Genomic DNA, 24,663 nt, shown 5'->3' with positions numbered 1-24,663 from the left:
AATTATATATGTCAAGTGAACTACATTCTTCACTTGATAAAATCTAATATTTAATTTACATTATGCCATATTAACTAGCAATCTTCCAGTATCAAAATAATTGATATAATCAGGTCAAAAGATAATTACTTGTATATTATAGAGATATCATTTGGTTAAGAAATTCCGTCTAGTGGTCCGATTAAGACCCATTAAAGATTTTACTGGTTGTGGCCCATGTAAAAACTAAAAGAACCCAAAATAATTTAAATTAATTAATGCAAACAGCATAAATAAATTTTAAAAGAGAGGTAAGTAAAAATTAATTAAAAGTACAAAAACAGCAGAGCAGAGCAGTGAAAACTGTAGCTATCAATGGTGTTATAGTTATCATCACTGTTCCTTTAACAATGGCGTTTTGACCTCTCTCTCCCTCCTTCTCTCTCTCTCAGTTTTTTCTCTCCTTTCAACTTGTCTCAATCCCTAATAATCTTCTCTTTCGTTTCAAAGTTTCAATCTTTTTATACTTCTTCGTCGTGTGAACTCCTCTCTCTCTCTCTCTCTTCGCTGCTCTGTTCTTAGTTCTCCAGTAGAGTAACGCAAAGATATAATCTTTTAGGGTTTATCGTCCTGATTTTTAGGGAATTTGATGCTGTAGATTTAGAGATTCCCTTTTCGATATAAACCCTCCGAGATTCTCTCTCGCTGATTAGAGTTCTCTGTTGATAATCTGAGTAGTTGCTGGTTTGTGGAAGCGCTAAAGGTCTCAACTTTGCAGAGATTCTGATTGGAATCTAAGATTTTAGAGAGGGATTAGGGTTTATTCAATCGAATTTTAGGTGGGTTTGATTGTAAAATGACTGCGTGGAGTAGGGAAGACGATATAGCCTTTGAGAGAGCTCTTGCTAGCTATACAGATGAGTCCGAGGACAAGTGGGAGAAGATTGCTGCTGATGTTCCTGGGAAAAGCGTTGAGCAGATTAAAGAACACTACGAGGTTTTAGTTGAGGATGTTAGTAGGATTGAATCAGGATGTGTGCCACTTCCTGCATATAATTCTCCTCGAGGAGGATCAGGTGGTGGTGGTGATGATGGAGGAAGTACTAAGAAAGGAGGAAACAGTCATGTGGGCGAGTCTAAAGCAAAGTCAGATCAAGAACGGCGAAAGGGTATTGCCTGGACCGAGGATGAGCACAGGTGTGAATGTGATCTTTGTTTATTTGAGGATGCTCATCTGTTTGCTGAAGTAATAGTCTGTGTTTTGCAGGTTGTTTCTTCTTGGTTTGGACAAGTATGGTAAAGGTGATTGGCGCAGCATTTCTCGCAACTTTGTGGTGACAAGAACACCGACACAAGTCGCTAGCCACGCTCAAAAGTACTTCATTCGTCTGAACTCGATGAACAAAGAGAGGAGACGAACGAGCATTCACGACATCACTAGTGTTGGTGACGCTGTTGTCTCAACTCCGCAAGGACCTATCACTGGTCAGAACAACAACAACAATGGTTCTGCTGGTGCTGTTGCTGGAGGAGGAAACAAATCAGCCAAGCAAGGTGTCTCACAACAACCACCACCGGGACCTCCTGTGTATGGAACGCCAAGCATAGGTCCTCAACCAGTAGTTGGAACACCTGTGAGCCTCCCAGCTCCACCTCACATGGCTTTTGCTGCTCCAGTCCCTGGCTCGGTGGTTCCTCAGATGCCGTACACCACAATGCCGCGGACACCAACTGCTCATAGGTAACGTCTGAGAAATACGTTTTAGGTGTAAGAAAGATGTGTAAAGGACTTGAGTGAATATTCAAGCTTTGTTCCTTTGAGTGAATTTTTTTTTTCTTTTACTTTAGTTTGTGGGGATTTTTCTAATAAGATATTAAGATCATGTGGTTTAGTTTCAGTCTCTAAAAAAACTTTTTTTTTTTGTACTTGGAACACAATAAAGCATATGTTGTGCCTAGATTTGAATCAAGATGCAAAGCTACTATATCTTTATATGGTTTTAACTTTTGGGAAACTCTGTTGTGTAATGTTTCGGTTTGGTTCAACCGGAGATTGTATTCCATACGCTGCAAAGTTAGATCATAAAGGTCTATACAAAAGGAAAAAAAGACATTGCAGAAATGTTACAGAGAGTGAACAGTCTTTCTCTTCCATTGATACTGTTGTGAAAATGTTACATTTACATGATCTTTGAGGTAGTAGGAAGAGAACAAGCTTTATGTTTAATCTGTTGAATCTATGGTCTGCCACTCGAGTTTGGAGATGTCAAAGGAAACAAAGTAAGCAACTCTGGCTCTGTAAACCCTGGTTTAGACCTTGGTGATGGATGTAAGTAAAAGCGTCTTTCTTTAATAGCTTTCTCCTCTTGGTCGATGTCTGCTTTATCCCCGTCTATCAAGGACAAGTCAGAGAACAATGAAGAAGGGGTGCCGCCGCCCACTGGACTTGGTTAAAGGTTGGTAATACCAGATTTAGATGATGGTGTTGTACCAATGGGTTTAAAGCTTAGAGGAGGTTTGACTATTTCAAGCTTTGGCCTCATACATTGCCTTCTCTCGTGGAGCTTAGAAGTTGGCTTCTTCTTTTTGTGTGGCGGGTTTTATCACTGTTGCTTCTGGTACTGCTGCTGCATTGTTGTTTTCTGGTGGACCTGTTAAGCGCTGCACGATTTCTCTAAAAGTGTTGGTGTCAGTTTGGACAAATGAAGTAACCGGCTTGCAGGTTGTAAAGTTTTGGCTTCCTTTGTTATTCATATGTTGTGACTAAACAGGCTTTGGTTTACACCTGTTTCCTTTTGGCCTCTGACCTGTGACAAAAGAAGAGGCAGTGGTGTACCCAAACCTTACCTTTTGACTTGTTGCTTGTTGTATACTGAGAAATCTATATCAAAGTTTGGTGCTGTTACTAATTGTAGGAATGAAAATGAATAGGGCCTTGTAATGTCTTAAACCTGTCTTGTTTTGTCATCTTTATGGTGGTCATATGATGAGAGAACTTGTTAATCTATGAATCCCTACAAGAATCACATGAAATGATTTTTAAAAAGGGACCAAAGACATACCTGAAGAGCAAGCCGAGGCAGCAAGTGAAGGCAAATCCAGTTTCTGAACCCAAATCAAGAGACTTGAAACAGAAGAAAACAACATAGAGAGAATAGGAATAACAGGAGAAGTATATGGAGGAAAGTGGAAAAGTCTTTTTCACCCCCTTTGGTCATAACCTTTTTTGGGTTTGTGTCACTCGTTAATTTGTTTGGTCAAACATAATGACACATTGTGAAGGAATGGAGAAAGGAAGTTAAAGAAGGAAGAAAATGCATGCAGTTTCCGAAAGACGTCACGTCACAGCAACCTCTCCCCAACTATCTAAAACCAAACAACGGTTTTTTTGTTTTAAATGGGATGTCTCTGTCTGAATGAATGTGTGATGAGATACTTAACTATATTCTGCAAAAGGAATCAGTTCCTAAGTTTAACCGTCATTGCAACTTAGTTCTCACCATCATTGACAACAAGATTCACTAATCACTATAGATATAGACAAGATTCTGCAGAATAAATGATTTGATAAAACAACAATCTGTTCATCTCAGCGGGTCTTAACTTTGAGATCACAACAATGCTACTACGGTTTTTCTTTTATTTGCAGTTTACTTAAACGGAGAAGCAAAACCTATTGCAATCTTAAGACAAATAAAGATCAATGAATCTAGTCTTCACTCTCTTCAGGTACTTCCATTAGCTAAACTCAGACGAAGAACATCGGTTAACAAAACTGCAGAGTCCAGACTCTGTCCTGTCATCCAAACCTTGAAGCCTTTGTAGAAGTACTCTGCGTCGTTCCAAGCTTTGAGTTCTGTGAGAGAGAAAGGTCCTTGTATATCACCCTGAGGATCTTTGTATAGCCAGCTTGCCTTCTCTCTATCGTATGGTGTACGCCTGTCCCTTTTCCTTTTCTTGTCAGATAGGCAAGCAGAGGATGGAGGAGAACTCAGAACCTGAACATGTTCAACTGTTGGGTCTAGAGTCTCTCCATCACCACAGTTCTCGTCTTCATCGCCATCGCTAAGCTCTATTATCTCTGATGGATTCGGTTGAGCTTGAGATCCGTTGTTGTGATTCGTTACTGGTGTGCTTGACTGAAGCTGAGACACTTCAGGCTCTTTAGTCTGCGTTTCTTCTTCTCCAGTGATGCCATTTGCTGGCTGCTCTACATCTACATGAAGAGATTCATCACCTGTAATTGAGAAGATGCAAATCTTTAGAAGATCCTTACATCAATTCCTCAACCAAAACCAGCATAGCCATGGCAAGATGCAACAGAGTGAAACAAGAACTCTACACGTTGTTATGACGCACCTGCAGAAGCAGTCCATGTTAGCAAGTCCACCGCATGAGACGTGATTCCCGGAGTTGTGATGGTGTTTGACATCAGAAAACCATTATAACACTGCTGATCGTCTCCACCAAAGAGGTTGCGGACTTCTGGGGTTTCTTGGATGCTTGATATTGGAGATTCGCTCAACCGTTGTTCGTTGTCACTCTTATGAGCCTCAGGGGACGCTTCAGGGTTTGGTACAAGTTCCTCTCCAATAACTTCCGGAAGTTCACGGAGTAGCCGGGACTGTTCTTCTGGAGTCTGAAGAAGCTCTCTTTTTTCCAGATACTCAGACAGCGTAACAACTCATGAAATCAAGAAAAATACAATTCACAAAGACGTTTCAGATCTCACTACCTAATGATATTTAGTCGAATAAAAGGATATTCTCTTCGCCATCCCTTCTCAGTGGCTTGAGCAATACGCTTTTGTAACGATGCCAATTCTCTTCCAAGCCACTAATAAGTTCAGTCACCACAAGAGTTGAGTCAGTCAAAAAAAAAAAAAAATAGAACCACAGGAGTCCTTTTCAGCTAGAAACACAGTTAAAACTTGATCAATGTCATCACTGAAGTCGTGCTAAAGAGCTGAGGTAAATAGGAGATGCATAGATGAAGTTAGCAAGCGTACGTGTTTTGTCTGATCTTCATGTAAACTTCGAGCCTTTTCTTCCATCTCCACCTAGCCAAAGGTTCAAATGAATTTTGATTAAAAAGCCACAAAAAACAAAGTCTTAAAACGCCCATAAGCAGAAAGGTGAGCTAGTTGTTGGAATAGGTGACAAATAAGTGCTTATCTTTAATCCACAGATAGAAAAATAAACTTACAATTGTGGGCTGCTTAAGAGAACCGTTCTTTATTCTCTGATGCAAATCTTCACATTCCTCCTGCAAAATATCAACATAAAAGCTATGAATGATGATCATAAACTAATAAGGCTAGATAACTAGAAAATAGAGACACAATGGCCACCTCTCAAAGCACACAGATACCTGATTTATCATCAAATGGAAGATTAAAATTTGAGAAATAAACAATATTTCTGAAGTAAATTACCTTGGAGAAATCATCATCAGATAGCATAGAGATAGAAACCTCTTTTACACAATTTGTAACCTGAAGAAGAAAACCATCAGTCCCAGGCTCCTTCTTCACGCCTAGATAACAGACAAAAAGTACAAAGAGAGCTCAGCTTTCTACTGCAGACCAGATATATAGACTTTCAGAAACATTACCTGTGACCTGAACAAGCTGATAAGGATTGTTCTGAAGGTAATCATTAGGGTCAGACCTAATCCTCACAAAACTCCCCAGCACTTTACCCTCAAAGGCGTACTGAGACTTCTTAACCAGCTCCTGAACCAAACTCTTCCTCAAATAGACCATCTTAACATTCTCACTCACCATCTTCGCAAAAACACCTCTAGGCTTCTTCTCAACAACCTTCCTTATCTTAACCACCTTCTCCGAACGACTCACGATCTGCGCCTCATCCTCATACAGATAATCAAAATCCGCATCATCCTGATTCTCCTCGTAATGCTTCTCCAGCAGATCATAGACCTTGATCCTCAGTATCGTCTTAGCCCCGAAAAGCGACATCAGCCTATGGTCGCACGCGACTTTCTTCTTGTTTGAGGAATCTATGAGACCGTTCTCAGCAATGTACCTTGAGATAGCCTCGCTAACCTCGAACCGTGAGATCTTGGTGGTTGTGTCTTTGCCGAGGGAGTGGAGAAACTCGATGAGCTGTCTTGAACCCCATCCTATGAACTCGAAACGCTTAGGTCTAGCTTTCCTTTTCCTCGAGCTAGTCAAGTGGCTGTTACCCTCCTCAACCCAAGTCATGTCTCCCATTTACACACCCTCTCTTCTACCAAAACTGTCTCTCACTCAAAACTACTCTATTCGACTAAAGTCTAAACCTTTACAAGGTGGGTGAAGCTGTAACTGAGTCTTGTTACCAGAAACTAAACAAAACTCGTGTCTTGCCGTAGAAATTTTTCTCTGGACAAGTGTAGGAAAATTCAAAATTGGAGAGATGGAGAGAGAGGGTAAGACCGCAACGAATGTAAGGTGAGGGACGGAGCGGATCGCCGGGAAAGCACAAAAATTGCGGCGGGGGAAAACGATCGGTGAGAGCTCAGATTCTCCGGCGGCGACTTTTTTTTTTTTACAGAGAATCGCCACGACGCAATCAATCCTCTCTCACTTTCTATTTGTGAAGCTAACAGAAAGTAGAAAGTAAAGAATATAAGAAACAAAAATATAAATATTTTATCTTTAACCAAATAAGCGACAAAATTATTTTAGAAATTAATTTTTTTTATAAATATGTGCCGGTGATTTCGAAATGCAAAACACACTCACTATAGTGGATATCTTAAATTACGTCTATTTATGAAAAATAGTAGTATATAAAAAATAATATAAAACTGTAAAAAGGATGAAAATAAGGAAAATACGAATATTAAAAAGAGAAAAGGAGCAAACCGATAAAGTAAATTTTGAGAAAGTGAGTGGTAACTTTTACTTTTCCACTATATACACAAGAAAATTATTTAGATAATTTTGTTTCAGCTGGCAGGCGATATACATTTTAATTTATAAACCAATGATGAGCTTGGAGGTGTTTAGTGGCTCCATATAATATCAGAAAAATATTTAGTGGCTCCATAATAATTAAGATTGAACTTGTTTCTATAGTTTTGAACAAATCAATATTTTAAAATTTTCAAACAAAAAGGCTTAATCTTCAGTAACTAAAGATTTCTTCATGCAACAGCAATATATTCCTCTGCATTCACTTTCTCTTGTGTTTTCTTCTGCTTCTTCAACTCCTTTGTCTTGCTCTGAAACCAAAACCATAGATCACCAACAACAACAAACAACCAACTCAGTGCCAATTCTCCTCAATGTAACCGTTTGAACAGAGCCACAAGATTTAAAGATTTCATTACCTTTAAGGATTGTGTTAACTCGGTTATATCTTTCTTGCCCTCTTCAGATTTGTTCGAGTTGTTGCTGTTCTGTGTAGGTTCCTGCAATTTCAAAGTACAATGAGTAGTGTTAGAAAACTTCTAGTAGAGAAAGAGAGAGAGACTCGGCTTTGATATTGTGACAACAAAAGGCAGAAGAGATGAGACCTCAGGTGGGAGGAACGAGGCATCTCTCATTCTTTTCTTCTCTGCACTCTTCTCAGACTGTTTCTCTTGCTTCTCCTGCCACTTCTTATCTGCCTTCTTTTGGTCATTCATGAAGTATTCTCCAGACTCCAATTGCTTATCAACCTGGAAAAATCATACAACAAGGTCAAAAGGATTTGCAGGAAAAAAAAAAGAATAATCAAAAGCTGAAACTAGAAGTAAGTTTTCTTGCCTTGCTAGGCGTCTGAGCAGGAGGAAATGGTGTATATGCCTTCTTCTCCTTGCTTTTGGGCTTGATTTGCTGAACATTCTTCCTGAGAAATCAAATTTTGAAATAGATAGATGAGTTACTTAGAAAGTCACCCGATTCAGTGGTCGTAAACAGAAAGAAAGAAGGCCCGTACTTCCTGAAAGTAGGAAGAAACCTAGCCCAGCTTTCAGTTGCAAGCGCTGGATCCTTTGCCAGTTCCTTTCTCATCATGAGATTCTGCATAACCAAGTGCGGAAGCATATAAACCATTTAGACATAGGCTCGAAACACAAAGAACCAACAGTAAAAGAGAAATATTTCATACTCACCTTAATCTGGTATACCGGATGAATCTCATTACGTAAGCACTCTTCCACAACTCTTCGGACTTGTTTTAGACCTTTAAAAGAACCCATTGCGGCTACAGTACTTCCCTGTTACATGCAGATCAACCCCAAAGAATCAAGAAGATATCAAAAACCAAAAGAGAATTTTACACGTGCCAAAAGAAGTGAGAAATTTGCAAAAGAAACACACACAATTACCTGTACTAGAATGTAACAGTCTAATAATATTTCCATCGCCTGCAAGAAACCAAAATCATTAAAAAGCCCCAAAGCAAAACGCAAACAAATGGTATTCGTCCTGTATTCAGGAGATTGCACTAAGTATACGATAGTATCACACTACTAGCATCTCTAAACATTAATCATAGGACTTAAAAACCAGATATAGACAACACACCTTCAAGGTAGAAGAATTAGGACCGAGAAGCCGCTGCCTTCTTTTCACAAATCTTGCCTGAAAAGATAGTCTATATTAAGAAACGTTGACAATGCACACCAGACCAGATGCTTATTGAAATTAAACATAATCACCACATTATCAAGAAGTACTCTATGCCTATACTAGAAGTAGTGGCCAGAGTAAAAAAGGTGGTACTGATTGTCCTTAGATACTTCAAATGTAAGCACAACAATAAGTGACAATCCAGCTTAGATATGACATTTAGGCTCTCGTAATAATCCCTGAGACTAAAGAATGACATTGTACCTTGTTCCGAACCAAGTTTCCAATCTTGATGATATCACATTGCACTTCATCTTCCAGAATCTTGATTGCCTGTATGAAGAAGCATATAACTAAAGTTAAAGACTTTCAATTAGCACTGTCAACGTTTCCCTAAACAGAGTCAAGTTACATCCTTTTCACCACCAAGATGAAGTGTGGCACAAGTAAAATACCTGAGGAGCAGGAACACTTCTCGAAAGAAGCTTAATCAAATCCCTAGCTTTAACAACGATATAAGGATCTCTCGTCTTCCTCGTCGTCGAAACAGTCATAGACCCTTCAACCTAACAATCCCAATCACCAGATTAAAAACCCTAAATTTACCCTAGAAAAATCCCCCAAAAAAAAAAAAACAAAAAAAAACGTTTAATTAAATTAATTCACCAGGTTGAGTTTGCAAGCGACGCCGTATTGCTTGAGAGCTGATTCGATCCTGGGCCAAGAGTCCTGGAGATACTTTTCTCTGTACTGAGGGAACAGCGTGGAGAATGTGCTGACTTCGAGCATGCCGGTGGGGTTCCACGCCGGATCGAACTTCTCGATTGTCCATCGGTCGATGTTCGGGTCGTCGTCCCACGGCTTCGGCTTGTCGTGTTTGCCTCTGTGCCTCGGTTTTTTGTCTAGATTCTGGTTCTCGTGATTAAGCTTCTCCTCCTCCGCCTCCGCCATTGAATTGGAACACTCTTAGAGACGGCGGCGAAGGTTTGGTTTATATTAGGGCTAGGGTTTATCTCCTCCTTAAATCCTTGGAGCCACAATGAATTAAATTGATCCGATGTTAAACCGGACAAAATTAAACCGGAATGGTTGAATCGAAACTGGTCGTTTGGGGAGATCTCGATCTGCTAGACGAAATAAGGGTTGGACGTTTGGGGTATCCATTCGGGGTTCTGTTCGGTTTATTTAGATTTAAGATTTTTGAGGTTAAATATTTTAGTACTATTCGGATATTTATAAATTCCGGTTCGATTTGAATCTTTGCAAATTCACTTCAGATTTAGTTCGAGTTCGGATAACTCGTATAAATTACTTTAAAAATTAAAATTCATATGTATTTTAATTTTTCAATATCTAAAAATAAAAATAATATATTACATATAAATTTGAATAATGTCTACCAAAATAACCAAACTTTTTTTTTGTCTAAATGTTAAGATTTATACCAACTTTCAGAATTTTACGATGTTGTAAAACAACAACTTATTACATAGAGAGAGAAAGAGAGAAGCCAAGAGAACATAGAGAAATAAAGACAGAGCAGGATTGCTATATGGGGAGATAAAGCAAAAATACAACTCAAGTAAAGTAGGCGACAGAGCAAAGACACACGGTAGAGACAAAAAGCCTCTTGAGTCGAAGATTCTCCTCTGAAGATATGGGCATTCCGCTCTCGCCAAAGGTTGTAGATGATGACTTGATTCAGAAGCTTCAAAACCGGATTTGTGCGGAAAGTTTGGGAATCCTGGAATTGTTGGTAAAGACCGACGACTTTTGGTAGAGAAGTTGGAGGAGACGCCATGTATCTTAGTTTGAGTTGCATATTTGGATATATAATCAATAAACATATAAGTATTTTTTGGTGTTTTGAGTTTGTTTAGCTATTTTGACATTTACTCCGATTAATTATATATATTTATATATTTTTGGATATTTATATATATTAAATATAAAAATAATTAATATATTGAAGCATATAAATCTATTTCAGATACATTCGGGTATCCGAAATACTTTGGCTCAGATCAGATTCGGTTCTGGTTCTTAAGATATCAAAATTTTGAATTCGTCCAAGTATTTTACCCATTTTAGTTCGGATTTGGTATTACTTTTTCGGACTTCGGCTGGTTTTTTTTTTTGCCAGCTCTAACAAATTAATCTGATAAACCGGACCAAATTAAACAGGACAAAATTAAACAGAACCAAAATAAACCGGAGTAGTTGAATCGAAACTGGTTATTGGCGGAGATCCCGAAGCTGCTAGATGAACTAGAGTCTCTACCTTCTTCTCCATTTCGCCCCCCACAGACAAAATCTCTGAAACAAAAATGATTCATCACTGCTCCATCACGAAACCCACATTCTCAGCCTCGATCTCGACCCACAAGCAACGCCGTTCCACCACCTTCTTCAATTTCGGCATCCGATGCGTATCCGGGGATGTATCATCGCCGTCGAATCGGACCAATGCGGCGTCCTTGTCGTCGTCGGAGGAGGATTCTTCCTTGAAGAAGAATCTGATGGAGTCTGAGGTGAGAAAGAGCGAGCCTTACCCAGGAGGGATGCCAAAGATGGGTCCTTTCACGGGGAGAGATCCGAACGTGAAGAAGCCTGAGTGGTTGAGACAGAAGGCGCCACAGGGGGAGAGGTTTCAGGAGGTGAAGGAGTCGTTGACTCGTCTCAAGCTCAACACTGTTTGTGAGGAAGCTCAGTGTCCTAATATAGGCGAGGTGTGTTGAAAAGGAAAAAAAAAGTTAGTTTTTTTTTATTGTTTAGGATTTTGAAAGTTATTAGCTTTTGGATGTGCAGTGTTGGAATGGAGGTGGGGATGGTATAGCAACTGCGACCATCATGGTTCTTGGTGATACTTGCACACGTGGCTGTAGGTTTTGTGCGGTTAAAACGAGTAGAAACCCTGCTCCTCCTGATCCAATGGAACCGGAGAACACTGCCAAGGCCATTACCAGTTGGGGGTAGGTGTATTTTATTTGATTACCAATCGAAGTAATGTGTTTATATTATCTTTTATCTTCTTTTGTGATATTCGGAGGAGCTTTATGAAATTGACGCATGGTAACAACTTCTCCCAGTTTTGAGGACACTAGAGTTAGGAATAACAATTCACAGAGCTGTATCTTTAATTGGATAGAGGAGGGGTGATAACTAGGGAACAGCGTCATTGCAGTCTCAATATTCATTTTTTGCATACAATGATTGGAAAGTTAGGTTACTGAAGCCTTATATGTCTTTGTGAATCAGTGTAGTATGATATGCTTTCTTGGCTTTTTCTTTGTTTGCAGTGTAGACTACATAGTTATTACCAGCGTAGACCGTGACGATCTGCCTGATGGTGGAAGTGGACATTTTGCACAGACTGTTAAAGCTATGAAGGTCAGTCTAATTTTTAATGCATTATAGGAAGAGAGAGAGAGCGTTGAGTCTCATGATCTCTTGAGAATAATGTTTTTGCCCATTTCTTGAATTCTTGTTTTCAAGAGTGTTTATGAGTGAAATTCTTGTTATCATCTCTGTAGAGACTTAAGCCGGATATAATGATAGAGTGTTTAACTTCTGATTTCCGCGGAGACCTGGAGGCTGTAGACACTCTTGTACACTCGGGACTGGACGTTTTTGCCCACAATATAGAGACTGTGAAAAGGCTCCAGCGACTTGTGAGGGATCCCAGGGCTGGGTGAGTGTTGTTTTCTCGTTCTTTTTCTATATGCTTTGCACAATTGGTTGTGACATGAATTGAGACTCTGCATCTCTGATTGTACTAAATGTCCTCTGAATGCAGATATGAGCAGAGCATGTCGGTGTTGAAACACGCAAAGATCAGCAAACCTGGAATGATCACAAAGACTTCCATAATGCTTGGTCTTGGAGAAACAGACGAAGAGTTGAAGGAAGCAATGGCTGACTTAAGAGCGATCGATGTTGACATCCTAACACTTGGTCAGTATCTACAGGTAAATTACTTAACTTAGCATTTCGTACATCATTCGCAAGAAGATCCCAAGAAACATCAGCTGACCTTTTCTTTGTTGTACAATGCAGCCAACTCCACTGCATTTGACAGTGAAAGAGTATGTGACGCCTGAGAAGTTTGAGTTCTGGAAAACGTACGGAGAATCAATCGGATTTCGCTATGTAGCAAGTGGACCACTGGTAAAAAACCTCACGAACAAGCTCTTACTGTGAATATCTCAAAGTCAAAATAGCTGAGAGCTCTCTCTGATTGATTGATTTGGATTTAAATATGATATACTTGTGCAGGTGAGATCTTCATACAGAGCAGGAGAGCTTTTCGTTAAGACAATGGTGAAAGAAAGCTACGCTAAATCCATGTCTTAGTTGGCTATTATAAAGTCGAGGCCCCCGATACTCAACACAAAAGCCTATGTAGTTGACTTCATTCAGATGACTCTTATGCTGCAAATCTTTGTTGTATTTTGAAGACACAAGCTGAATGAAAAGGAACAACTTCAGATGTTTGTCTTGTTTCACAGATAATCAACTATGGGACGAACCAAAATCGATTTTTGATTTCACTCTATAAATGGGTTTAGTAGTATGGCTGATTATTCTTCACAATCTCATGAGGCATGAGTGTGAGTGAATCTTTTAAGCAATTTGGTTCTTGTAATGATTCTGAGAGGTTCAGTTCGGTTAAGCTTCGGTTTACGATTCATAATATAGAGCAAACTGTTACATACGGTCTCGATTTCGATTTTGGATTAGTTTGGTTTAATATTTAACGGTTTTTTCAGTTATAAAGTTATGGTCCGGGTTCCACTCTCGCTTGTCGCGGTTCTCGGTTTAATTTTGATTGGATTAAGTCATGGTAAACCGGACTGGACCGGTTGGCGTGTGTGAAAATGGCAAAAACTTTATACTCTAACTTGAGCTACACTCAGAAACGCGAAAGCATCGAAGAAGGAAGCAGAAATGTACAAAACTCATCTCTTATCCCTCTCCTCCTCGTGCACACTTAATCTAAACCTTCCTTTCTCTCCCTTCCTCGTCTCTCAGAGACAACCATTGTCTCTCCACAAGCGCAATCTTCAGAGAGTTTGTTAACAGGTTATACAGGCGTGGTATGTTATGGGACGATAGGGCGATTTCAATACATCTAATTTGCAGGTTTGTTCATCATCCGCTCTGTTACTTCTCCTTATGTATTACTGGTCACGCTTTCGTCTTGATGATATATAGACTGTGATTGCAGCTAGCAAACTCATCAATGGAATATGATCCTCTCTACGACGCAGAGAAGGGCTTCAAAGTGATGCCTTCGTCCTTCCATGACATCAGCTACGTTGAATTTCAGGACAACTGGGGTCGTGTCTGGTAATAAACTCTTTTCAGACGCATCCGTTTTTGTGCAAACAATCTTTTTATAATCTGTGTGCTTAGTATAAAGTTTAACTGGCAGGGTTGATCTTGGTACTTCTGATATCTTCGCCCTTGATGTGCTTCTCAACTCTTTGACAGTTGTGAGTTCAGAGTAAGTAACACTTGAACTTGTTTATGTTTTATCCTCTTTGATTGTTTCCTTATGTTTGCAGATAGCTTTAATTATTGTTTTAATATGAAAATTTCAGGTACTTGGGTATTCAACAAGTAGTATTTGGTGGTAAACGAATGGGAGACTGGGAAGAGGGAATGACAGATCCTGATTTTGGTTATAAGTACTTCAAGATTTGATGACTCTTCTGAAAACAGTTTCCCGGTGAACCAGAGAGAGTTAGGACGCGAGTAAGGTGTCTCTGGAAAGATCTAGCTGCAAGGAATCTATATTTGTTGACGTTATCTTGTTTAGAGTTTCAGATCACTAGAACAGAGTGTCAACCCGCTAGTTTCAGAACCCACTTTCAACTTTAAGGCAAAGGTGAAGGTGTGATCTGTGGATTTTTATTATTATTAATCAAGTTGTATTCTTAAATGCTATCTAGGAATTTGGTATGTTTGATTGTTTGATGATTATTTGTGATGTTGATGACGATTAAATGTTAAAGTGATAAGTGATGAAGTTGTTAAGTAAATATTAAATGTGTAAAGTCGGACTGAGGACGAGGACATGGCGATTCCGTCAAAGCCCCTAAGTTGTCATGGTATTATTAATATTGGAAATGGTTATGAGATGAGAAATGTTAATGTGATTAATGAATGTGTATTGAAATAAATGATGTGTTATGTTTGTTAATTGCTTAATATGTTGGGTGATGAATGTTCTAGGACTAGTATTTTCGCATGCAAGTTGGTTAATAATGTTAGGAGTCATGTGGGCAGAAATGACCATCCTCACTGAATGACTGTGTGTTATTCACCCCTTTCCCTCTTTCCTTTTCAGTGTATGCAGATGTTTCTTGTTGTTCAAGTTTGGGCACAAGAGTATGATTTGGGGGACGGGCATTACAATTTAAGTATAATCAAGCTAACATGTTTGGAGGTAGAGGTATGGTTGTATTACTTCAACACATAGTTGTTCATGATGGCTTGGAGCATTTGAATCATTTACATGCAGACACAATATATATAATCCAACCTATGATGTCAAACAAATAACTAATGACATTGTTATTTAAAGCATAATAAATACGAATCTTTGCGTTTACAAGAAGATAAAAAGGTAAACACATAAAAGCAAAAGGGTCCGATAGAAACGAGTTTAAGGTTAAAATTCTAAAAGAAAACACACAGAATAAATTAAAGGGGTTACAACAATTAGGCAATGTAGATGTGAATTTTGAGGGCGAGGAGGAAGACGCAGACGAGGGAGAAGTAGAGAAGGGAATGGACCATAACGGAGACGGCACTTGTCTGAAAATTACCAAACTCAACGTATCTTTGTCGTCCAGGCAACTGAAACAGAAGTCCTGGCGTGAGCATCACGAAGAGTATCACCGTCACTAGTATCGGTCCCCAGTCCGACATTTTCTTCTTCTTTTTCTCTGTTGAATGTCGATGATGATTGCTTGAACGAATACGATATCGTAGAGAAATGAGAGAGCTGTTTTATAGTACAGAAGAGAAAGAGAGGAATGTGGCGAAGGTGGGTCGGAGAGTTCATTCATGAAGCTACAGTGGATTCTCTCCTTTTTTGTGAGGGGGTTTCTTGTGAATCAGGTTTCGATTTTTTGGGGGAATTGTAATGTTCTCTTTACCAAACTCACCTTGTAAAAAAAAACTAAGCAGCTAATGTAAAAAGGATGATATTTTGAAAGCATGCAAATTAAGACTACCGCAAAACCTAGTCTATTATAATACTTTTTTTTATAAATGTTTCACCAGTATTTAGATAAATCTATTTACTATAATCAATTTGATTACAACAATAGTATGATTTTTTTTTTGCTCATTTAGAACTTACACTCGTTATCGAATTTGAAACTGATCAGTAATCATACACAACGGGATACTAATATATATAGCATAGAGATAATCTAATTTATTTACTCCAAATCTCCAAGAGAAATATTATATTGTCTTGGGATATTTGATTCTCTTATTTGGCCATGATTTAGCTTACGCAACAATAACAATAAAGATGAAAATGTAGAATGGAACTCAAAACAAGAAGACAGGCTAGTTATTTGGACTTTTGTTATCACAGACTGATGAATCAATAAGATTGAAAACCCTTTGATGAAATTAAAATTTACAGGGAGAATAGAAAATGAGATTTTGATATGTACTAACAAAAAACATGATGTAATAGTTTGAAATAATCAATTTTAAACTGGTGGTCGGTAATAGTTTCCAATCAGATGTCGCGGAGAAGTATTTGAATATACATATAAACAACAAACAACAAAAAGACAAGTATTATTAGAAGAAAACAGAAACATGTGTGTTGAATTTCGACTTTGCTTGTTATTTCCTTATCTTATCAGCTACAAGTCCAAGAATTGTGAGCTTCCTTTTTTGTGCTAATAAATGGACTTTTCCGTCGTAACTTTTGAAATTTCTTATATCATAAAATTTCTAATAAGATTAGAAGAAAGACCTTAGGTGTTTTTGTGGACGTTAGATTTATTTGAAAAGTAATATTTAAAAGTGATGTAATTATTAACTTATGAGAAATGTATGAATTGTATTATTGATATAATAAGAGTTACATAGCTTTCTATAGTATAGAGCTATATGAATCAAAATAACTAATGAGAGGATCATATGACCATTAAGGAGAATAAATGATGAGAGTATCTCTGTCTTCTAAGTACATATCATCAATCATATGTTTGTAACAGCTGATGCTTTGGTTACCACTGGTCTCTCTAAGCTCGGTTACAACTATGTTAACATCGGTAATGACTCTCTGCACATTCATTGTATTAACTCTCAAGTTGTTTGATTAATCTTTAAAATCTTGGTTTGTTTCCTCAGATGATTGCTGGGCTGAACTTTCTCGTGATAAAAAGGTAGTATTTTTAAGCTCTTTGTCCTCTCTTGTTACTGAACTTTGTTAGATTTTATCTTTCTTCGACTCTGTGGTTCCAGGGAAAACTGGTGCCGAAGAAGTCAACATTCCCTTCTGGTATTAAAGCGCTTGCGGATTATGTTCACAGCAAGGGCCTTAAGCTTGGGATCTACTCTGATGCAGGGTACACTATTCTTGTTTAGTTGTTTTTGCTTCAGTAACATAGTTTCAGAGGTTTTAGGTCTCAACCAAAAATACGCATTGGACCAGGGCCGAAGTCTAATGAAACATTGGCCTTAGTCCCTAAAAATTAGTAGTTTTTTTATGTAAGTATAAACTTCTAAATTTTGAAAAACCAAAATTATAAAAATTCTTAAGAAATGTTTATAGCCGGCCTGGTCCTGCACTGGACTCATATATATATGGTTTACAGGTATTTGACATGCAGCAAAACCATGCCTGGCTCTCTAGGCTATGAGGAGAAAGATGCCAAAACATTTGCAGAATGGGTGCGTTTGTGTGTTTTCTGACATTTTCTTCATAAAGTGAAAAAAATGAGACAGTAAGTAGTAACAATGCCTTGGTTCTAACTTCAGGGAATAGATTACTTGAAGTATGACAACTGCAACACCGACGGTACGAGACCAACAGTCAGGTATCCAGTTATGACACGCGCTCTGATGAAATCTGGACGCCCCATCTTCCACTCCTTGTGTGAATGGTATGCATCATGTTCCCTTTCACAAAACAAACAATTGTGTCTATTAGATGTTTCTGTGGAAGACGTAAGACTTTTGAATTGGTTTCTTCTCAGGGGGGACATGCATCCAGCTCTGTGGGGAGCTCCACTAGGCAACAGTTGGAGAACTACTAATGACATCAATGACAGTTGGCTTAGGTAAAGAGGAATAAAAGAAAAAAAAAATGATGATGTGAAACTCCTGATATTTTACAAATGTGTTTGGACTTGTACAGTATGATATCAATTGCAGACATGAACGAAATCTACGCTGCGCATGCAAGGCCTGGTGGCTGGAACGGTAGTGTAATGAATGATCATGTGTTTTTTTTTTTACAGATTTTGTGAACGGTTATGATGAGTGGTTGGTGACTTTGTTGTTGGTTTGCAGATCCGGATATGCTTGAAGTTGGAAATGGAGGGATGACCAAAGACGAGTACATAGTCCATTTCAGCATATGGGCTATCTCTAAGGCTCCGCTTCTACTTGGCTGTGACATAAGAAACATGACCAAAGAGACTATGGAGATTGTGGCAAACAAGGAGGTCATTGCTATTAATCAAGGTACTTAAATTTCTGTTTCAGCCATCATTATGATGTTTGAGTATATATATAAGACAGAGAAATAAAATGTTTTATTGTCGTAGATCCACATGGTGTTCAGGCCAAGAAAGCTAGAATGGAAGGTGATATCCAGGTTTGGGCAGGACCATTGTCAGGTTACAGAGTAGCTTTGCTTCTGTTGAACCGTGGACCAAAACGATCTGACATTACTGCTTTTTGGGATGATATTGAGATCCCTCCAAATAGCATTGTTGAAGCTAGAGATCTTTGGGAGGTAATACACATACATACTTACATAAATTAAACACCATAACAAGAAAAATATCAAATGTTTTTGTGTTCTGATTAATGTGTTTTTGTTGTGACATGGGGAACAGCACAAGACATTGAAGCAAAAGTTTGTAGGGAACTTGACGGCAACGGTTGATTCTCACGCTTGCAAGTTGTATGTTCTCAAACCTGTTGCCTGATGTAATAACCAATTTGTTCTGTTAAAAACAACAACTGTTCATCTCAATAAAGTACTCCACGTTATGCTTAAATTTTGAAACGAATATATATCTGTATAATGATGAACTCTTTGCTTTTTTTGTTTGGCGTAAGACACAAGTCATATTAAGTGTGTGTTGGTCCACTTGTGGGGAGCGAGACTCTCAGTCATTTCAATGACTTGAGACTTTACCTTAAAGTATACTCTTTCTACCTGTGTGGCTTTATATATGTTGATTTATACATATGCTCTTATTAAATTAAATTATGTTTTAGTGATTTCAATTTATAAATCAAAAGAGACCAAGATCACTATTTATTTGTTTTTTTTGTTTGGCACTGGGATTATCTATTTGGGGTTTGACAACTTTTAACCTAAATAGGAACAGGTTGAAGTCTGGAAAAATATGTATAAGGATTTGTATATATGTCACATTCTGTTATATAAATATATAGGGTTTGACAAATCATTGATAAGATCAAATATCACATAAAGCACGCCCAGTTGTTCAAGTCCTACTGAAACAATGGCCACAGACAATGACATGTTGAACCATAGTTTGGGGCTCACAAGTGCAACATCACACACACTTCAAGTCGTCCTACTGGTGCAATGTTGACAAATTTGTAATATAATTCTATTATATCAACATGTGTGAATGCATAAGATTTAACGATATGAATATAATAATGTATTTGGTACAAAAAATATTCGATTGTGTCTACTAGAATCCAATGCGATCATGATAATGAAAAACCTAACCATTTTTATTGAAACGCGTGAAGGATTATGTTTCTGTGTTTTGGATTTAAAATGGCATTATCAGGTCACAACCTAAAGTGGATTCGCCTCTGAAAAATATGCACTCCGTATCTGATTAACAAATAATAAAACCAAAATTAAAAATGGTAAACGTAAACGACCCACTTGCTAATTGTCTGGAGACAAACTAGGACAGTCACAGTGTCCGTGTGTGTACATATATACACACAGATCTCTACATTTATTAGAGAACCATTGAAGAAAACTTTGATCAAGCAATGGTTCTTCTTGGTTTCTTCTTACGGATTATTACTTTCACTCTGTGTCTGACTCAGCTGGTTTATGGGTTTCAGAGTCGAATGTTGATGAGCAATGGACTTGCTCTCACTCCTCAAATGGGGTTTGATCCTCTTCACTTGTTTTTTTCATTTCCTTGACTCGCAAGTTACTTACTTACCTTTTATGATTTTACTTTCTTTATCAGATGGAATAGCTGGAATCATTTTCAGTGTAACATCAATGAAACTCTCATCAAACAAACCGGTGATTACTCTTTCTATTACTTAACGAATAAATCTGATACAAGATTGATTGATTTTTTAAAATAATAGTAATCTGAGTTTCTCTGCAGCTGATGCAATGGTTTCAAGTGGTCTCTCTGCAAGAGGTTACAAGTATATCAACATAGGTAAAATAAATAAGACCATTTTTAGTGTTTCTTACTCTCTTTTTTTTCTCATCTCTCTGTTTCCTTATTATTGTCTACTGTTTTTTTTCTCTGTGTTTATAGATGATTGTTGGGGTGAACTTAAGAGAGATTCTCAGGTTAAAGAAGAATGATTCTGTTTGTTTTTTTACTGAGATGTGTAATGAAAATTCAAGAACTAAACTGTGATGTGTTTTTTGATGTATTTGACAGGGAAACTTGGTAGCCAAAGCATCAACGTTTCCTTCAGGAATGAAAGCTTTATCAGATTATGTTCATAGCAAAGGGCTTAAGCTTGGGATCTACTCTGATGCTGGGTATATATATTTATATACACACACAAGAGAATGTTACATAGTTGATAGTTTCTTTGTTTATCTTATTTTTTCTGGATTTCTAGGACTTTTACCTGCAGCCAAACCATGCCAGGATCACTCGGACATGAGGAACAAGATGCCAAAACATTTGCCTCATGGGTATGTATGTATTTATGTGTGTGAGTGTTTTATTTGAGCTCAAGTCCTAAAACTTGAAGGTCTTTTTATTATGGTGCCACAGGGGATTGATTACTTGAAGTATGATAACTGCTTTAACACAGGGACAAGTCCAAAAGAAAGATACCCAAAGATGAGCAAAGCTCTATTAAATTCAGGAAGATCTATTTTCTTTTCTTTGTGTGAATGGTAAGAATCAAAACATAATTTTTTTTTAAGACAACTTTGGTCTGATGATGATGAAACTGAGTTGCAAGTGCAGGGGACAAGATGATCCAGCAACTTGGGCAGGAGATATTGGTAACAGTTGGAGAACAACAGGAGATATCCAAGATAATTGGAAGAGGTTTCTCTTCTTTCATAGCTTTTTTTTTCTGCAATCTTAATGGAACAAATGAAGATGAATCTTTTAATGTGTGTGTGTGTGTGGTTATTAGCATGACAACAATAGCAGATCAGAATGATCGATGGGCGTCTTACGCAAGACCAGGATCATGGAACGGTAAATACTCTTTGTTTAACCAACAGTTGTGACTTGTGAGTGGCTTTACTGAGAAAGTAATATAACAGATCCGGACATGCTCGAAGTGGGAAACGGAGGCATGACTAGAGAAGAGTACCGATCACATTTCAGCATATGGGCATTGGCAAAAGTATGATGAAATGTTGTTTACATTGAATCTACAAACATACTTAAACAAACGTTGAATTGTGCTCTCTCTCTTGCAGGCTCCTCTGCTGATTGGGTGCGATCTAAGATCTATGGACAAAGTCAACTTTGAGTTGCTTAGCAACAAAGAAGTTATTGCTGTTAACCAAGGTAACTAATATCAAATTAAAACACTTTCAGAGTTTGCTCATGTAGAATCCAAAATTGGTACTAAGAGCTTTAGGTGTTTATGTTCAGACAAACTTGGGATCCAAGGAAAGAAAGTCAAGAAAGATGGTGATCTTGAGGTATTATACTTATGCACATACCAAAGACGAACCATATGAACACGTAAACATAACATGCATGGTGCAATGCAGGTATGGGCAGGTCCGTTAAGCAAGAAACGAGTAGCAGTCATCCTATGGAACAGAGGACTATTACCTGCAAACATCACAGCTCGATGGGAAGACATTGGCCTCCGTCCATCAGCTATTGTTAATGCTCGTGACTTATGGGCGGTAAGTTAAGATATATACAAACCATGGAATCTCATTATGCATTACTATTTACTCATAATCATGAAAATTTTGATGAATGCAGCATTCAACACACTCAGGCGTCAAAAAACAACTATCTGCTCTAGTGGAGCCTCATGCCTGCAAAATGTATACTCTCACCAGACGCAAAACTTAAGATCTATAGCCAAATACTTTTGAAGCCTGAAGATTTTACCAATTTTCTCTTAGTCAATCTATGCTGGATATGATCATAAATGATCATTTCAAATAACATTATAATACTAAGAATAAATTTGAGTTATGTCAACTCTTTCTCAAAAAACCGAAGAATCAAGATGTTCCCAAAGTTTTCTTTCATCTATATGTTCCATGATATAACAAGATACCTCAACCAGGCTTATTATTCAACCGCCAACATCACTGACATCACCAGGGCGTCTGGAAGTGGCAGGTCATCAATTAGATTTCTCAGCCATAAAAAAAGTCGAAATCTCTGTGCCTGAACATGAGTCTTCGCAACCAGGACGCAGCAGATTCTTGATGCATGTTGATGTTCTGTTGATCTGAGGTCCCTGGCATGGTCCAAGCTTTGCATGAGAGCTTGGAAGTCACTACACCAAAAGCAGGAAGCATAACTTTTCCATCTTGAGGAAGTGTTTCTAAGAATCACACTGAAAAACATCATCAATACATCTAAAGCTAACATACACTTGTTTTATTTTGTCTTTTTAAGTTTGAGAGAGCAAGCACAAAGTTACATAGTACATACAGACTTGCAGTAAATAAAAAATAAAGAAGACAAGGACCACTTCACAATAATTTAGACACATTCACATTATTGTCTTTTCATATCTTCAACTTCAATTCTCTCATTCATACCAGTCACGAGAAGCATTTAAAATTACAGTCCTTTGATCCATGAGAGATCAATATAGTTTGTGTGGGCTCACCATAAAAGAATTCACGCACAAAACGTACAAATAGCTTTTATTTTGCTGTTCTTTATGGCGTTTTTGAGTAACAACAATTAATCAAATCGATTTCACTGTCACCTCTCAAAACAAATAATCTTAAACACTAATCAAACAAGCAATAACTTAAAACTAAAACTTGAACACAAAAAAAAAAAAACTCAAACTAAAGTAGTCTCTGACCACTTTTGATGACATTAAACATGTTTTCTATACAATACCCAATCATCCCTAATCAAATAACACAAAAAGATTAATAAAACCTTTCTTTCAACGTGAGTCATCCTCTTCCCTCCGACCTGACCCGGGACTCCCACCCGACAAAGAAGCCAGCAGATTGAGATGATGACCTGGCAGATAGTTCCCAACTCTAGCTGCTGAAGCCTCACCCATCGCAGCTACAGCTTGCTGCTGCTGGCGGACAAAGAGTGTAGCTGCTTGCTGCTGCTGCGTAAACAACATCTCCGGCGTAGCTCCGGCGGCAAAGCTCCACACTTGTCCGAAATCCTGCCTCGCCGGAACCGCCCAGAACCCACCACCACCACCACTCATTGTGTGTCCAACCGTTAATTCCCCTCCTCCTCCGGGGCCGCCTGATTCTCCCTCCTCCTCCGCTCTCACGACGCGTTTTCCGAGAGCGAAGGGGGAGGAAGAAACGGAGAGAGAGGCGGTGGAGAAACTCGCGGGAGTCGTGCCTGTTCCCGTGGCGGCTATGATGGAAGGCTCTGCTTGGCGGAGGAGCCACTCGATGGTTTGGCCGTCGGATTTGTGGCCGAGCTCTCTGGTCAGCTGGAAGACTCGAGCGGCGCATATGATCGGCATGCGGATTCTCCTCCCTCTCCCGTCGACTTTGCTGTGTCGGTCCTTGGTCGGCGGTTTCTTGACGGCGTTAAGAGGTCCTTTGTTGATTATGACGCCGTTAGTCATTGCTCCGTCGTTGTTCTCCATGGAGAGTCGGTGGGGGATATGGCTCTCTCTATCTCACTCTCTCTCTCGAGAAGAAGAAGATTAAAGAGGGAAAATGATTTAGAGAGTAGCAGGAAGCTCTGGTGGAGACAGGAAGGAAGGCACATGGAGTGTGGGTCCTACACAGCTCATTACCGCGAGTGTTTTTTCTTCTTCTTTGCCGAGTGTTTTTGTCTGAAAACGTTTGTGCTCACGCGCTGACTCTGGTGTTGACTGTGACCAGGGTTCTGTCAGGGGAATTTAATTTTTTAGGTTTCGAATTTATGATTTTTTGGTATTTAGTTAGTATATTAATTTTCACATATTAAAAACTTTATGGTCAATTGTCTTCTTTTGTGTGTTCTAAAATAAATGGCTCCAGTAATAATGCGACAATTACGCACTTTTCTGAGTGAGTTAAACACTCCGATCCTGCGAACCCCACATATGATAAGCGTTCGTGTGTGTGCAATTTGATTAATCATAATCATAATTCGTATTACCACATTACGGAATATCAAGATTAATCATTCCTTTTTGGAGCGTAACTAAAAAAAATGTAGTTGTATCCACCTGGCAGTAGTGCTGGGTTCGCGGGTCAACCCGCCCCGACCCGCCCCGCCCCGAATCATTTTTTCGATTCAAAAACTTGACCCGCATAATCCGCAAACAAAAACTTTTATATCCGCCCCCGCCCCGCCAAAACCCGCGGGTAATGTTAATTATATTAAAAATAGTTATTTTAATTAAAAATGATTATTTTCTAATTATATAATAATTATTTTATTTAAAAATAATTATTTTTTATTTATATAATAGTTATTTTTAAAAAATACTATTAAAAAAATATATTTATA

At 38.4% G+C, this 24,663-nt stretch overlaps 8 protein-coding genes and 1 pseudogene across 8 annotated transcripts; 4 read left to right on the top strand and 5 right to left on the bottom strand.

The window, feature by feature from the left end:
• The first annotated feature begins 407 nt into the window (after nt 1-407).
• LOC106326721 (transcription factor DIVARICATA-like) lies at nt 408-1,939 on the top strand. Its single transcript, XM_013764636.1, has 2 exons — nt 408-1,176; nt 1,247-1,939. Exons 1-2 carry the CDS (start codon nt 836-838, stop codon nt 1,722-1,724), a joined length of 819 nt encoding a protein of 272 aa, XP_013620090.1. The 5' UTR covers nt 408-835; the 3' UTR covers nt 1,725-1,939.
• LOC106326722 (alpha-galactosidase 1) lies at nt 1,101-18,855 on the top strand. The gene is made up of 12 exons (XM_013764637.1): nt 1,101-1,105; nt 10,143-10,148; nt 16,790-16,851; nt 16,931-16,965; nt 17,045-17,148; nt 17,398-17,473; nt 17,561-17,685; nt 17,779-17,862; nt 17,940-18,004; nt 18,095-18,268; nt 18,352-18,542; nt 18,646-18,855. Exons 6-12 carry the CDS (start codon nt 17,420-17,422, stop codon nt 18,736-18,738), a joined length of 786 nt encoding a protein of 261 aa, XP_013620091.1. The 5' UTR covers nt 1,101-1,105; nt 10,143-10,148; nt 16,790-16,851; nt 16,931-16,965; nt 17,045-17,148; nt 17,398-17,419; the 3' UTR covers nt 18,739-18,855.
• Nucleotides 2,075-3,241, bottom strand: LOC106326723 (annotated as a pseudogene).
• Nucleotides 3,529-6,578, bottom strand: LOC106326718 (uncharacterized protein At5g08430). Its single transcript, XM_013764633.1, has 7 exons — nt 5,593-6,578; nt 5,414-5,514; nt 5,185-5,244; nt 4,988-5,038; nt 4,745-4,815; nt 4,339-4,655; nt 3,529-4,216 (listed from the first exon to the last, which is right to left on the bottom strand). The coding sequence occupies exons 1-7, from the start codon at nt 6,212-6,214 to the stop codon at nt 3,705-3,707; spliced, it is 1,734 nt and encodes a 577-aa protein (XP_013620087.1). The 5' UTR covers nt 6,215-6,578; the 3' UTR covers nt 3,529-3,704.
• Nucleotides 6,976-9,682, bottom strand: LOC106326720 (KRR1 small subunit processome component homolog). Its single transcript, XM_013764635.1, has 11 exons — nt 9,209-9,682; nt 8,998-9,108; nt 8,807-8,875; nt 8,498-8,554; nt 8,299-8,337; nt 8,083-8,187; nt 7,908-7,990; nt 7,736-7,817; nt 7,504-7,647; nt 7,318-7,398; nt 6,976-7,209 (listed from the first exon to the last, which is right to left on the bottom strand). Exons 1-11 carry the CDS (start codon nt 9,491-9,493, stop codon nt 7,132-7,134), a joined length of 1,134 nt encoding a protein of 377 aa, XP_013620089.1. The 5' UTR covers nt 9,494-9,682; the 3' UTR covers nt 6,976-7,131.
• LOC106326719 (lipoyl synthase, chloroplastic-like) lies at nt 10,820-13,033 on the top strand. The gene is made up of 7 exons (XM_013764634.1): nt 10,820-11,271; nt 11,351-11,514; nt 11,842-11,932; nt 12,076-12,233; nt 12,339-12,510; nt 12,599-12,709; nt 12,818-13,033. Exons 1-7 carry the CDS (start codon nt 10,870-10,872, stop codon nt 12,893-12,895), a joined length of 1,176 nt encoding a protein of 391 aa, XP_013620088.1. The 5' UTR covers nt 10,820-10,869; the 3' UTR covers nt 12,896-13,033.
• On the bottom strand, nt 15,201-15,594 carry LOC106326725. Its single transcript, XM_013764638.1, has one exon. It carries the CDS (start codon nt 15,476-15,478, stop codon nt 15,269-15,271), a length of 210 nt encoding a protein of 69 aa, XP_013620092.1. The 5' UTR covers nt 15,479-15,594; the 3' UTR covers nt 15,201-15,268.
• Nucleotides 18,856-19,759: 904 nt separating the features above from the next.
• Nucleotides 19,760-23,021, top strand: LOC106327837 (alpha-galactosidase 2-like). Its single transcript, XM_013766116.1, has 14 exons — nt 19,760-19,920; nt 20,005-20,063; nt 20,152-20,208; nt 20,311-20,345; nt 20,440-20,543; nt 20,627-20,702; nt 20,785-20,909; nt 20,983-21,066; nt 21,158-21,222; nt 21,291-21,373; nt 21,450-21,540; nt 21,628-21,677; nt 21,750-21,890; nt 21,973-23,021. The coding sequence occupies exons 1-14, from the start codon at nt 19,799-19,801 to the stop codon at nt 22,063-22,065; spliced, it is 1,185 nt and encodes a 394-aa protein (XP_013621570.1). The 5' UTR covers nt 19,760-19,798; the 3' UTR covers nt 22,066-23,021.
• On the bottom strand, nt 22,849-23,897 carry LOC106327839 (transcription factor TCP21-like). Its single transcript, XM_013766117.1, has one exon. It carries the CDS (start codon nt 23,807-23,809, stop codon nt 23,132-23,134), a length of 678 nt encoding a protein of 225 aa, XP_013621571.1. The 5' UTR covers nt 23,810-23,897; the 3' UTR covers nt 22,849-23,131.
• Between the last annotated feature and the right edge of the window lie 766 nt (nt 23,898-24,663).

The sequence above is a fragment of the Brassica oleracea genome, chromosome C2 (assembly GCF_000695525.1).
Source record: "Brassica oleracea var. oleracea cultivar TO1000 chromosome C2, BOL, whole genome shotgun sequence".
Classification (NCBI taxonomy): domain Eukaryota; kingdom Viridiplantae; phylum Streptophyta; class Magnoliopsida; order Brassicales; family Brassicaceae; genus Brassica; species Brassica oleracea.
Note: the sequence above shows the minus strand (reverse complement) of the source record. Positions and strands in the feature narration are given on the sequence as shown.